The sequence below is a fragment of the Nycticebus coucang genome, chromosome 16 (genome assembly GCF_027406575.1).
Source record: "Nycticebus coucang isolate mNycCou1 chromosome 16, mNycCou1.pri, whole genome shotgun sequence".
Taxonomy (NCBI): Eukaryota; Metazoa; Chordata; class Mammalia; order Primates; family Lorisidae; genus Nycticebus; species Nycticebus coucang.
This window is the reverse complement of record NC_069795.1, coordinates 90193119-90208080: the sequence shown is the minus strand read 5'-3', so window position 1 is coordinate 90208080 and position 14962 is coordinate 90193119. Positions and strand designations below refer to the sequence as shown.

The 14962-nt window shown below is 45.4% G+C and overlaps 1 protein-coding gene across 9 annotated transcripts in view; it reads right to left on the bottom strand.

Moving 5' to 3' along the window:
• ABCC5 (ATP binding cassette subfamily C member 5) overlaps positions 1 to 14962 on the bottom strand; it is a 100802-nt gene that overhangs the window by 44874 nt on the left and 40966 nt on the right. For 8 of the 9 annotated variants that reach the window (XM_053564226.1, XM_053564230.1, XM_053564231.1 and 5 more), the window contains 7 exons: positions 14195 to 14428; positions 13888 to 14061; positions 13049 to 13196; positions 10469 to 10617; positions 9849 to 9956; positions 4024 to 4380; positions 1157 to 1228 (listed from right to left, as the gene is read on the bottom strand). In XM_053564226.1, coding sequence (XP_053420201.1) covers positions 1157 to 1228; positions 4024 to 4380; positions 9849 to 9956; positions 10469 to 10617; positions 13049 to 13196; positions 13888 to 14061; positions 14195 to 14428 — 1242 coding nt within the window. Of the gene's footprint in view, positions 1 to 1156; positions 1229 to 4023; positions 4381 to 9848; positions 9957 to 10468; positions 10618 to 13048; positions 13197 to 13887; positions 14062 to 14194; positions 14429 to 14962 lie in introns of those variants that run through there. The other variant, XM_053564236.1, reaches the window with a different exon arrangement.

Genomic DNA, 14962 nt, shown 5'->3' with positions numbered 1-14962 from the left:
TGCCAACTCAGCCTAGCCACTCCCTGGTAAAGGAACATCTTACTGGACTGCTGAGTAACACTTAGGAACTTTTTCTTACTCTCCCCACCCCACCACTGGCCCTCAAATCCAGCTGATTATCAGAATCACCGAGGAAGTTTTTTGCTTTCTACAAAAGCCAAATGGCTAGGCCCAACCACTGAAGAGTGTCATAAAGCAGAAGTGGGCATAGGGTTGGGACTGCCACTCAGTGACCTGAATGTAGCCTTCCTCTGAATGCCCTGGGAACCACTCTTGGGGAGAACCACAACTTACTAACTGTAACAGCAGAAGCCACAGAAGACAAGAAAGTATCCCATAACCTGGAGGCTAGAAGGACACCCTTCCCCACCACTACGCCAACGTGTTCATTTCAATTCAGTGGACCTCATCCTTCAGGAGGTAATAATCTCAAGTTTATGTTCACCTCAACCTTTTAAGACAAGCTAATTTAATGCAAGCTAACAAGGACGTCAGTGTCCTGGGTTTTTCCCCCTGATTATTTGGTCCTGAAATATGGTAAAGATAATTTGTCTCAGTAAAGGTAACCATCACACCCCTTGCTGTGTAAGTGCCGGCAGCAGGCTGCTGGGCCCCTCTGGGCCCTGTGACACGCTGGTGTCCACAGGGCCTAGCTCCCCACTGGACCACGAACCCCTAAGGGCATAAGTCTTTCACTGGTTAGGCTGATAACTCAGTGGGGCTTTGCTTCCCAATCAAGTCCAGACGGTTTTGTCCCTGACAGAGGCTGACAGTGCTGGCTACTGCTTCTCTAGTTTAACTCTTTGTCTGCAGTAAGGCAGCACTGGGTATTCATCCGTCTCTTATCTCTGCCATTTCCCAGCACATGGTCTGGCACACCTATAGCACTCAATAAACATAGGCTGAACTTACTAAGGCGTGAAAAACGACGACTCCAGCTAGGGTATCAGGTGCCCACTGAGTCCCCTTCCAGGCACAATGCTGTTAAGGGGTGGGGGTGGTGGTGAAGGGGGGCGAGTCAGCAGGGCAGCATGAGGCAGACCAAGGGTACATTTTGCTTCTAGTTTTCCTGACTCTGTTCAGGAAATTAATTTTTCCTGAGACTTTTGCTAAGCAGAATCCAAAGAAATATCAAGGACAATTAGCAAACTCTTACCTGGCCTAAAATGGCTGAAATGAGAGAGGTTTTTCCACTTCCAACACTGCCACAGATTCCAACCAGTTTTCCCTGGACAGAGCACACAGAGAAAGAAAGGTAATTAGGAGACACTACTGACAACTTATCTCTGAGGCCTGCCGTGTGTCTGAGGGACAGCACATTAACTACAGACCATCACCACGGAACTGCCATCCTGCTAACCCAACAAGCTCCTCAGAGCTGGTCCCGGCTGCCCAGCAGTGGAGTTTCTGTGGGGATACACTGAGGTACAGCAATGGAAGCCCCTGGGAAAACTGAACTGCGCCACACATATTAAGTTATCACACAGACACTTTAAGGAAGTTATCACACAGACACAAACTCCGCTCCTTTCCTAGTTTGTTGGTGGCCCATGTTTTTTGTTTATTTATTTTTGTTGTTTTTGGGAAGAGAGGGCAGGACTCTTAATCACATTACTATGATTTTTTTCTCCGGAGTCTATAAATGATTTTCATCGAAAACTATGTGCACTGTTGCTTCCATTTTTAGGGAAGTTTGTTTTCAGGAATCTTTCATAAAACTGGAAAATCAAGCCTTGGAGTAACTGAGTATCCACAACCAAGATAAAGAGTTCACAAAAGGCAGTGCTGGAAGTTTTCAAGGACAGAGATATAACCTTGAAATGACCATTTGTTCAGCAACCCTGTGCTGGCCCAAGCCTCCCAGGGAAGGAAGGGCAGTGGTAGTGAGGAAAGAGCATGGGTTCCGAAGGTGGACAGGCCTTGATTTGATCCCGACTCCATGAGCACTTGCTAATTGTGTGATCCTAGTCTATTACCTGAACTAACACTGTGTTTCCCTCAGTGGATCTGAGCCCCCCTGGTTCCTGAAGAACCAAGTATACTGTCAGGTAGGTAACAAAAGTCTTCTGTACTATTAGTTCTGACATGGTCCAGGAGTTGGAAGGGGTTGGAAGGGTCCAGGAGTTGGAAGGGTCACCACCTGGCGGAACTGAGGGTTCAATCACAGGTTAAATTCTGCAGCAGCCAGCTAGGTCTACCCAGAGAAAACCGCCTATGGTTGTTCTGATGACTAAACAGTGAGTAAATGAGACACCAACAAGGAAGTAAGTGCCTGCTGCGGAAAACATTGGACGAACATTATCTTCTCTTCCTCTTCCTGAAGAGGTGGCCCAAGGAGATTTAGGGCACCTCTCTTCAAATGGCTGGAGAGCTCCCTGCATCTGTGGCTCTAAAGGGCAGGAGGGTCAACAAAGGAGAAGAGTAAATTCCTGCTGCATGGGAGGAACAATTCTCTAACAGAGCTTATCAGCAATGCAGCAGAGCTGCCTCCACAACCAAGGTAATAGTTACCAAATAAAAAGCCTGTGACCGGGAGTTAACTGAAGTAAGAAACTGACTTGGGCTCCTGTCAGTGATGACTACACTAATACACGGAGCTTCAGCTGGTCTCACAGATGGCTGTCTCCCTCTCTTGCTGACAGCTTTCAAGAGCTGGAAACCTGTTGTTCTCTCCCCAGTCTGGCTCTGAACCTGCTTAGCATCCTCTGGTCAGCCTCTGATTCCGATACACATCGCATCAGAACTACCTGCTGCCTTCTTCCAGTTACATGGGCAAACATTTCTTACCATCCCTATCACCACCACCCTTGGGCTGACATCTTCAGCTTTCTCCTGGGTTACTGCAATAACAGATCTTAACTGCTCTCCTGGCCTCCTTGTCTCCCTACACAGTCTTCTGAACCCAGCAGCTAGAATGGTCCTCTTCATATGTAAGTGGATCATGCCTTTCTGCTCCAGGTCTCCCCAGGGCTTCTCTTCCTGCTCGGAGAAACAGAGTCTTCCAGAGGCTCCAGGGCACCCACTGTCCCGCTGCTCTTAGCATCTGCCAATCTCCCAAGCCCCCTCCACTCCAGTGGGGCCTTCGTGCTTTCTATTTCTCTAGCCTGGAATGCTCTTCCCTAATAGCACACACAGCTCACTCCCTCACCACCCCCTCGGGTCTTTTTCGTTGAGGCCTTCCCTCAGAAAACCTATCTAAACTGCAACCACACCTGCCCCCTGCCCCAGCACTCTCCACAGCCCTTATCACCACCTGACAGGAATGCAGTCCGCTTGTTTACCATCTGGTTTTGCCCACTATAACGTAAGCTCAAGGAAGGCAGGGATGTTTGTCTGTCTGGCTTTTTGCTCCTATATTCCCAGCCCTATGACAGCACCTGGCATAGAGCTGTTACTCAAAAAATAGCTGCTGAATGAATACACAGACATCTGGGACCTTCTGGTGACATGGCCCTCTGAACGTGGACTGCTTCCCAGTCACATCTGCACGTAACAAGCCTTGAACCTGGAGTCTCTGGTCCAGGTTCTCTACAGGAGAGCCTCTGAGACTCTAGTCCTATGCTACCTGGGCTGCAAAATCACATACCATCATGATCCTTCTTCTAAAAATCAACTCACAAAGCAACTGCTGCCAATAGCAGCACTGAGAGTACACATGATGTGCCAGGTTCTGTGTGACACACAGCCTGCTGCTAATGACGCAGAGTTACGACAACTGCAAAGCTCACATACAACTGCCAATAGCCAGAAACCTATTCAAGCCAAAGTCCTGGAAAAGCCAGTTGAAAGCTTCATTTCTTTGCTTATAAAATCAGCATCTCATTAAGATCAGTTGTTATTAATTTCTTTTGTTAAATGTTCACGTTTTTCTTTTGGAGTTAGAGCAGGCCCAAATTACTCTTTAGTTCAAAATCACTCCTAGCCAAAAAGTACCATGCTGAAAGAGCGGCAGCCGCCGATGCCGGCCACGTCAGCAGGGCGAGGTGCTGTGGCCGGGCGCGGGTGGGAATGCAGGGGACTCACCTCTTGGACCTCCAGGTCGATGCTGTACAGCGTCCTCTGCAGGCGGAGGCTCCCCAGGTGGATGTGCTTGCCTTCCTCCTCGTCAGGGCTGGGCCGCTCGTCGCTGTCCAGGAGAAGGTGGCCCTTCTGCTCTGCCAGCACCGCCTGATGCTCAGTGCGCTGCAGCTGCCTCCCCTTCTCTTTCTTGCCCCTGGCAGCCCTCTTGTCTTTTTTCATTTTGGGGGTCAGCTTAGGTGAGTTCTGGATACTGGAGTGGGAGGAGTCCCATGCCAAGGTGGCATTTTTCATCTCTATCTTGATGTGAGGGCTGGCTGGTTTGTTCTTTATCATGTGAACCTCTTCCATTAGAAACAAACTCTGATAGGAGTTGTGAGAGAGGTGCAAAGATGAGACACTGGATCAAGACCAGGGAGACAAGCCTAGGGCGCACACTCACGTAGCAAAACACATCAGGCTATACAGTGGAGGAAGCTGAAGGGCAAAAGGTAGCTCATTAGTGTAGCCCAATCTCAAGCCCTTCAAGGGTCACAGGCGTGTGGGGACAACCTCAGGAGGTACAGGGGCCTTGGCAGCCGACCCACACTTGACACTACACATTACAGGCTAAGTGACCTCTTCCTGTTCTACCAGCCTAACCTGCACCTCGGGACATCTAACTGGCATACAGCTCCTTGTTCTCACTCAAGAGGTGCCAAGCAACAGTGAGAAAAACCACAGTGCACAAGTGTTCACTAGCTGGCTTTCCTTCCAGACCCCTCCTCCTTTGGAATTCCACAGCCCCAGGCACTTCCCTCACCCACAACACCGCATCTCTCCCCGGGAGAGGCAGAACTAGGGTTGCCACCAGGCTCACAGTGCTAGGGTGAGAAAAGACTGTCTTCTTGGTAAGAATTTTTTTTTTTTTTTTGTAGAGACAAGAGTCTTATTTTCTTGCCCTTGGTAGAGTGCTGTGGTGTCACATAGCTCACAGCAACCTCCAACTCCTGAGTTTAGGCGATTCTCTTGCCTCAGCCTCCTGAGTAGCTATGAGGCCATGGCATGGTATTCTGTACCATTGTGACAGAATGAGACTCTGTCTCAAAAAAAAAAAAAAAAAATCGGGCGGCGCCTGTGGCTCAGTCGGTAAGGCGCCAGCCCCATATACCGAGGGTGGCGGGTTCAAACCCAGCCCCGGCCAAACTGCAACCAAAAAATAGCTGGGCATTGTGGCGGGCGCCTGTAGTCCCAGCTACTCGGGAGGCTGAGGCAAGAGAATCGCCTAAGCCCAGGAGTTGGAGGTTGCTGTGAGCTGTGTGAGGCCACGGCACTCTACCGAGGGCCATAAAGTGAAACTCTGTCTCTACAAAAAAAAAATCATTGTCCAAGACTTTCCTGTAAGACTGTGAACCCACTGATTGACAACCGTCTTCAATCAGTGACCCTCTTTACAGAATGCTATCCCAGTTGGATTCCCAGTATGATAAAACAAAGTTACTTAATAAAAATTTATAAAACATTAGAACACCTTTACAGAAAAGATGACTCTTAGGGTCAGGACTCTTTGCTTAGATACTAAGAACCCCCAACTATCTTAAAGTTTGCAGGTGCTATTAAATGTAATAAATAATCTCTTTCCCCAAGAACAAGCCCTTTCTCTTAGAACCAAAATATCTAAGCTTCCTCTTCTCTCTTGCCACCACTTTCCCATTCATTCCTAAACCCTCATCATCCCCGAAGTGCCATATTTTTAAATTTCCTAGATAATCTTCACTCTTGGTCTACTTTAAGTTTAGCCTCTGCTGAAAACAGCTGTTGGTTTCGTTTGTTCAGAGCCTTCCTGAGACAGAGCTAAGAATAACAACATGCCAAATACTTCAGTCACTTTCAGAGTAAAACCATATTCTCCCAGAATTCCCATCACTTCTCCCCCCTCACAAATTATTAAAGGGTGAAGATCTTTCAGGCCTCAGTAAACTATTAAGAAACATCCTGGAGCCTACAGGTTTGCACAGCTCCTTCCCCAGGTTCCCTTCCCACACTCTGAAGCCCGGCCCCCTCCCAGGAAGGTTCCAGCTTTAGGTCACTCTGTTCTGTTGTTTTGACAGGCACAGAAGTGCCTCACCACACGTGAATCCACGTAGATATTACTTGGATTTGCACCTTCCAGGAAAATAGACTCTTAGAGGTATATAAACCATACAATTCAACTTCATCACAGGACACAGACCATCAAAAACAATACTCTTATTAGAAGAATCAAACCAGAATGTATCTGTTGAGCAGAGAGGGGACTACTCACAGGGTTGCCAGCTAAAATATAAGATGCCCAGTAAAATCTGGATGCCAAAAGACGGTGAATAATTTTTCAGATCATTATGCCAATGTAGTATTAACTGGTGGCTCATTTTTATTTGCTAGAGCTGGCCACTGTCCTATACTGGTGACGATATGACCAGAAATTTTCTCCTAGAATTTTTTTTTTTTTTTTTTTTGAGACAGTCTCACTATGTCACCCTTGGTAGAGTGCCATAGTGTCACAGCTCACAGCAACCTCAAATTCTTGGGCTTAAGTGATTCTCTTGCCTCAGCCTCCCAAGTAGCCGGGACTACAGGTGCCCGCCACAACTCCTGGCTATCTTTTTTTTTTGTAATTGTCATTGTTGTTTGGCAGGACCAGATGGGTTCAAATCCACCAGTGCTGGTGTATGTGGCAGGCGCCCTAGCCGCTGAGCTACAGGTACCAAGCCTCTCCTAGAAATTTTGTCTCTCTTTTCCTATCCTTTATTCATACTACCCAATAGAAGGCAACAAGTTCTTCTGCAAGATGAGCTTTCAGGGAAGGGCAGATAGAGAAAAGGCCACACTTGCACATCTATCAGATCCCAGCCCCCCAAGAAGACAGGGTAAAAAGCAGAGTTCTACAACTCTTCACTGAATTTCAAGGTCTATAGAAACAAAAAAGTAAGTCCCATCCTTCTCATCCTCTTGTCCATCTCCCAGAAAATAAAAGGAAAACTGATGCTTTTCAGGGACACATAATCTCAGGGTTTTTTTATTGCAAAAGGCTGCCTTAGATGATTCCCCAGGATTGAGGCAGGGGTCCTTTAATGTACTCAGAAACATTTAGCTAGAACAGCCCCCCTCAAAACTCTAGTGAAGTAAATATGTAATGCTAATTAATGAGCACCTGAAGATAATAAGAACCGGCTTACAGTTGGGTAGGGGAGATTATGTAATAAATACTTGTTATCTTAGGCCAATTAAAAAAGAAGGAAAAAAAACTGCTGAGAGGAATAAGAGAGAATGAGACTGATGTCTCATGGGGCATTAACGAGCTATAGGAGATTTTGCTTCTGTTGTTAACTCCAAATCTTCTTGCACAGAGGAGAGAACCATGGTGTGAAAAGCCACCTGCTAATATAAGTCCTTACTAATAAGCAAAGAGAACCCTTGAAAAAACAAGAGAACAGAACCAGGCGTGGTGGCTCACACCTGTAATCCTTGCACTCTGGAAGGCTGAGGCAGGTGGATTACCTGAGCTCAGGACATCAAGACCCACCTGAGTGAGAGCAAGACCTGTCTCTAAAAATAGCAGGGTGCTGCAGTAGGCACCTGTAGTCCTAGTTACTAGGGAGGCTGAGGCAAGAGAATCACTTTAGAGTTTGAGGTTGCTGTGAGCTATGTTGCCATAGTACTCTACAGAGGATGACAGAGTGAAACTCAGTCTCAAAAGAAAAACAAGAGAACAAATCTACACCATACACTCATTTCTTTATCCAAAATGCTACCAAATCCATTAACTAACAAGAACACAAGAACAAATGAGAGAGAATTTATGGTCAAACACTTGCTTCCTTCCATGACTGCATGTGTTGGGTTCAGCAAAATAAAGCTCTGATTACCATTAGACCATTTCTTTCTTTCTTTTTTTTTTATTAAATCATAGCTGTGTACATTAATGTGACATGGGGCACCATACCCTGGTTTCATAGACCGTCTGACACATTTTCATCACACTGGTTACATAGCCTTCCTGGCATTTTAGACCATTTCTTTTAACATGATTCCAGCTCCTCAGCTGGCAGCCAGGCTGGGGTAGGGAGGGCATAAGGATGGGAAGCACATTCTTGAGGACCAGCTGTCCTGACCAAATAAAATTCACTTAGTTAACTGTCAACAAGTAGAATGTAAATAAATTCTGGGAAGCTATTCTCCATTCTTCCTAAGAAGAAAATTCAATTTATGTCCTCCCGAACTTCTAATGACATTTATCCGTCTAACAACTGAGCTTCAAGCCTTCATGTCACCAAAATTGCTTTTGTATTACTCCCACTGGCCAGGACAGACAAGCACGGGCCCAGGAGCTAATCTATACAGTGGCACTGATAAGGAATTCCAACCCGACGACACTCCTTTTTAACCACTTTCAAATCTCTCTCTCCATTCTCCCAAATATACTCCCTCTCTTGTATCATTTATTAGTCCGAAGGCACAAAGAACACAGCCAAAGCATGATTAACTAAACACGTGCAGGAAAAGAAACTGGTGTTCACTCAGCTGCACTTCTCAGTATGGTCTAGTTTTAGGACTATTTCTATGTTACTGCATTCCTTGCATCATGAGTGGCAACCACAGGGCAAGAAAGGTAAGTATCGAGAAGGACTTAGGGGCTCGGCACCCGTAGCACAGTGGTTATGGCACCAGCCACATACACCAAAGTTGGTGGGTTCAAACCTGGCCCAGGCCAGCTACACAACAATGACAATTGCAACAAAAAATAGCTGGGCATTGTGGTGGGTGCCTGTAATCCCAGCTACTTGGGAAGCTGAGGCAAGCGAATCGCTTAAGCCCAAGAGTTGGAGGTTGCTGTGAGCTGTGATGCCATGGCACTCTACCAAGGGTGACATAGTGAGACTCTGTCTCAAAAAAGAAAAAAAGAAAAAGAAGGCCTTAGGGCTTAGCACCCATAGCTCAGTGAGTAGGGCTCTGGCCACATACACCAAAGCTGGCAGGTTCGAGTCCAGCTCAGGTGTGCTAAACAACAATGACCAGTGCAACCAAAAAACAGCTAGGTGTTGTAGCAGGTACCTATAGTTCCAGCTACTCAGGAGGCTGAGGCAAGAGAATCGCTTAAGCCCGAGAGTTTGAGGTTGCTGTGAGCTGTGACAGCACGGTACTCTACCAAGGATGACATAGTAATACTCTGTCTCAAAAAAAAAAGGACTTATTTCAAGACCAGCCTAAGCAATAGTCGGACCTCATCTCTACCCAAAATAGGAAAAATTAGCCAGGAATGGTGGCACATGGTACTCAGGAGACTGAGGCAGAAAGGACTGCTTGAACCCAGGAGTTTGAGGTTGCAGTGAGCTGATGACACTACTGCACTCTAGGTGTCTCTAAAAAAAAATAAATAAGAAGGACTTAGGATGTCAATGAATCAAAATGATAGTGGCAAAGATCAAGGGGAGAAAACCCTGAGAGTTACCCAATAGCACCACTGGTCTTCTAGGTTAAATCACTTCAAGGCCCACTGAGTCATAGCCTAATCAGGCTCAGATTATAGCTCAGGCCCAGATGGAAGGGGCTAGCACTACAGGGAGACACTAAAATCCTGGGAACCCAGTCTTCCACAAAAGGTAAAAATCCACATTAATTTAAAAGGGTGACCAGTCCGTTCCGTGGCTTAATTCAGTCTCCTCCACTGCCCCCTTTCTTACCAAATTGCCAAAAGGCTAATGGCAAACCAAAGCCAAGTGCAGCCAACCTACATGGTCCCTGGAACACAGGCAGCCATTAGCTGTGCCAGGATGGCTCCTGACATGAGGAAGGGGAAAGGAACCACTCACCTTAAATCTGTCAACAGCAACTGATGCTTCTGAGAGGGACTTCACTGAGAATGGTGTTACTTTCAAAGCAAAAGTCATGGAATTGAAGACAGTCACCACTGTGAAAGCCTGAAAACAGGAAAAGAAAAGAATCTGAGCCTGATTAGGTAACGCAGATGTCATCAATTTCCTTCCAGGAAAGTTATAGCCTGACAAATGTTACTATAAGTCGGTTACATTTATTTATTTTTGGTTACAGTTTTTTAAAAGTAGGGTTTTTATGAGACCTTCAATTAAAATTCTCAGTAAATGTGAAACACAGGATAATCTATATTTTCTTTTTTTTCTTTTGTGGTTTTTGGCCGGGGTTGGGTTTGAACCTGCCACCTCTGGCATATGGGGCCAGCCATACTCCTTTGAGCCACAGGCACCACCCAAGGATGATCTGTATTTTCATAGTTAAGCCCAAACTTAGGTTGTCTAAGACAACCTGCACACTACTTGTGAATATGAGCTGGTGGCTCTCCACTCTGCCACTTCTCAGCTCAATCACATGTATGAAAAAACACCATCTAATTCTTGGGGGAACTTCTAATCTATAGCATTTCTAAAATGTTCCCCATCCCTCAGGGCTCCCTGACCTGTGCTGCCGTCAGATCGAAGCCCAGGGTCATGTGAACAGAGAACGTCACGACGCTGGCAATCACCACCACGATGGGAGCCACCCCAACAGTGATGCTCTGAAAGTATCCAGCTTTTTCCAATATCCGACGCTCCTCCTCTCGGATTTCTATGAATAAAATCAAGCCAATTTCAAAGCAAGTTAAAAGAAACCTTGAGATACTGCTCCTCCACCACCGAATAAGACCCTGCTGGTCCTCAGCCACACCTAAGTTTCAAAATGAGCCTTTAACACCTATGGTGCAAACACTAGGTCAGGTGTGATGTAGAGGCAATTCCGCTAGTAAAGCTGGTCCATAAGCCTAAGGTTTGAAATGTCTAAGTCACAGGAATGATTCTAGCAGAGAGCAGTCGCTACATATGAGGACAACAGTCATCTCCCATTTTCTTCTTCCTGTAAGTTGCTTAGGTTTTGAAGGAGTGAGGATATTGTCTGTCCAACTGGCAGTCTTATTTTCTTACCTAGTAGCTGTTTATTTTTTGCCTAAGGAATTATAGGAAAGACTATGGCACTGGAGAGTTAAAAAGGGCCTGAGATTTTCTAGTGAGCCTGTTGTATGTTGGCAACGTGATGGAAGCTTCCATACCAAAAAGCTGCATGGACAATTGGAAGAAGATGGGGTGAAACACAATTTCTACAGGCAGAATGATTTTTCCTAAACATCTGCAAAACCAATATTAACAGAGTAACCATGGAGGACTAAAGACCATGGAGCAGGAAGCAAAACAATAAAATGGTGACATATTTTTAAATATAAAAGTAATTTTTCTGAGAGGCAATGCACTACCGTAAAGGTACTACCATTGTGCTGGGAACTATCATCAGAGCTAGTGTGTAAGTCAAATAAAAACACAGAACTCAATGCTCTTTTCAAATTAACACACACAGGTCAGAGATGAAGGATGAGTGGAATCTCTGAAAGGAGATCATAAAAACTACAGAATAAGAGAGCCAGGAGGGACCAAGCCATCCTGCCATCAGATGCTGGCAAACATCCATTCAGAGTCCATTTGTCTACTCCAGTGCAAACAAACTCACTATTTAACTAGGCAGCCCCATCCAGCACCGGACACCTCTGTGTGCGCGGTCACTTCCTCTAGATGCTTCTAAGCTTAACAGCTCTGGTAAATAACACTGAACATAACATTCCTGAAGGCTGAGTCAGTGAAACTAAAACAGGAACCTTGATCTGAACACTGTATTTCTATTCTTCCTGGAACTACATTAACTGTATTCACTCAGTTCCCTGTGAGGTGATGGTCAATTAACAGTCCATATCTTTTTATTTAAATCAAGCTTAAATGTATCCATGTATTCATCTTTAAAATCTACAATGCCGGAGGCGGTGCCTGTGGCTCAGTGAGTAGGGCGCCGGCCCCATATACCATGGGTGGTGGGTTCAAACCCAGCCCCAGCCAAACTGCAACAACAAAAAATAGCTGGGCATTGTGGCAGGCGCCTATAGTCCCAGATACTCGGGAGGCTGAGGCAAGAGAATTGAGCTATGAAGCCACAGCACTCTACCGAGGATGATAAAGTGAGACTCTGTCTCTAAAAAAAAAAAAAAATCTACAATGCCTTTAAATATCTCCTTCTTCAATTTCATCTGTCTTAAGACCCACCATTGCAACATCTTTCTTTTTTGAGACAGAGTCTTACCATGTTACCCTTGGTAGAGTGCCATGGCATCACGGCTCACGGCAAGCCCAAGCTCAAACTCTTGGGCTTAAGCGACTCTCCTGCTCAGCCTCCCAAGTAGCTGGGACTACAGGCGCCTACCATAATGCCTGGCTATTCTCTTTTGTTATTGTTGTTGTAGTTATTGTTTAGCTGGCCCGGCTGGGTTCGAACCTGCCAGCCTGGGTGTACGTGGCCGGTGCCCTATCCACTGAGCTACGGGCACTGCCATGGCAACTTTTTGAATGTCCAGTCTGTGTTAATTATTCCTCCTAGCTTTGTGGCACTAATATATTGCAAATGCTTATGCCTGCTTTAAATTTACAAATCAGGTTAGGCCCAGCCACTGACCATCCATCATTTAAAAAAACAAAAATAAAAAACAAGAAAGTTAGAGTTTCTGATAGGACCAGAATCCAGCCATCCTGACTCCCAGCTCACCACTCAGGTCACACAACAACCAACCTCTGGTGCATCTGCAACCACAGAGTAGAAGGAGGCAAAAGTGGATTTCTCTGCAGTCATTTGATATGGTCCTCCAAGACAGCCTCATGACAGGCCAGGAAATCACGGGCAGGATGAGAATGTACATGGCGGCTTTGAAACAAAATTATTCCTAACTAGCTATGTGATTTTGGGAAAGTCACAATTTTCCCAGTCTCAGTTTCCTCATATGTGATATGAGGTTATGGGTACAAATCTCTAAGATGCCTTTGAACACAAAGCCTGTATATTATGCATGACCTATGACACAAGGAGTCCTAGGATCTACTGTGCTTCAGAAGCAAAGCGGTGTGAGGGAATCAAAAAAAAGAATCCAACGTCCTTATACCATATCCACAGATGAAATCTTTAAACTCACTTTGAACACTCTGGGAAAATGCTTTGACCCAGGCATACATTTTAATAAATTTAATGTATGTAAGAACTTCATTCATCTTCTGGACACGGTGATCTGTGGCGGCTACACATTTTCTCCTGAAATATGCAGTGAGCCGTGATGTAAACATCTGAAAAGAAAAGCGATACCACACCAAATCAAAGCTCATTCAAACCTGAGAACTACCTGATCTGCTAAGGTCATTCTAAATATAATGAGCATATAACACTGTTTGGACAGCCCAGATTTTAGGTAGTTGTAATGGTTTTAATAAAAGTGATCTATTGAATTATAATCTAATACTAATTCTTATTTTTCGTAAGGCAGTGATGTTCTCATAGTGATCACAGGTAAGTGGTGCTACCAAAGGGGAGGCAGAAACACCGTATCAGGTAGCGCCAACTTGAGACCAAGTATTCAAACGCTGCTGTGTTACACAAGGGAGGGTTCACCTGCTGTTCTTCTCCTTTGCTCAGACTCTTTTTCTTCTAATAGTTTTTTTTTTTTTTTTTGAGACTGAGTCTTGCTGTGTTACCCAGGCTAGTCTTGAACTCTCAGGTTCAAGTTAGCCTCCCAAGTAGCTGAGACCATAGGTGTGCATGACTGTGCCTGGCTAGACTTTTTTTAAATGTCATTAGGAGCCTCTACCTTTATGCAAATGACACTTTAGTTCCTCTCAAGTCACATTTCTCTCTATATATGCTTTGAGGAAATTTCCAACCAGAGATATGATTCCCCCATGACCTACTATAATCCAGTGGAAGTAACTCATCTCCTAAGAAGAAACTGCCAAGACACAGTCTGGAGGCTTACTTACTCACCATTGATGGATAAAAGAGGATAAAAACAGCTGATCCCAGGAAGCCTGTTGGTCCCAGAATAATTACATTATAAATCATGCCTAAAATGGCAACGATGGGTCCTCCAGCCAATAAGCTGCCAACAGCGGCTGCCTCAAACATCCTCTGCCCGTCGTTGGAGCAAATGTTGATGAGCTACAAGATACAAAGAGCAGTGAGGGCACCCCACCAGGGCACAGGTCACTTGTCTCAGGAGGAAGATAAGGTCAGGGCAAGGACCCAGTGGAAAGCAGCAGCTCATGCTAGGAAGCAAACACTTCTCACTCACCTCACCCAGGGACTTTTCTTTAATGTTCTTTAACTTAAGGATCTTCTTAAATGCCATAGTTAGGATGGCCCCCCGCAAACGGACACCAGTTCGGTAATTCAATGCCCACGTCAGTGCAAGCGACCAAGACCGCACGATTTCTGTCAGGAGGAGGCCCAGGACTAACAGCAAGCTGTACTGCAGGTTGGACTCTGTTGCCTGGGTGTACTCCAAGAGGTGCTTCACCATGAAGGCCTACAGGGAGAAACATACACCACTGTCAATACCCCCACGGCACCCACACACAATGCCACGGTGTTATGTTAAGTTAGAAAGAGTAGGCGGCTCCAACTGCATGGCCGTCAGTGCGCGCAAAGGAAAACCTTCTCGCAGGACCAGACGCTACTGCAGCCTGCCTGCAGTGATGTATTCAGGGCTTTCTGCAGGAGGTGAGTCTAATTTGAGACTTTCTTCGTAAGGATGCTACCAAAACCATTACTCTTTCTAATGTAACATAAACCTGTCCATGAGCTGAAATTAATTCTAAACACATGGTCATTCAAAAGTATATATTTGACCTTATTCCAGTAACTCCACGCATGGATACATTTCTTTAAATGAAATTAAGACCTTTTGGGGGATCGTTTCAAACGTGCTTATTTGATAAAAAGGAACAGTGTACCTACAGTTGTACTGGGGAAGAGTGAGAAGTGCATTTGCAAAACATTCCTGAAAATAAACATCAGCAGTTTAATAGTACAGAAAAAAGCAATCAAAGCAGACTATCAA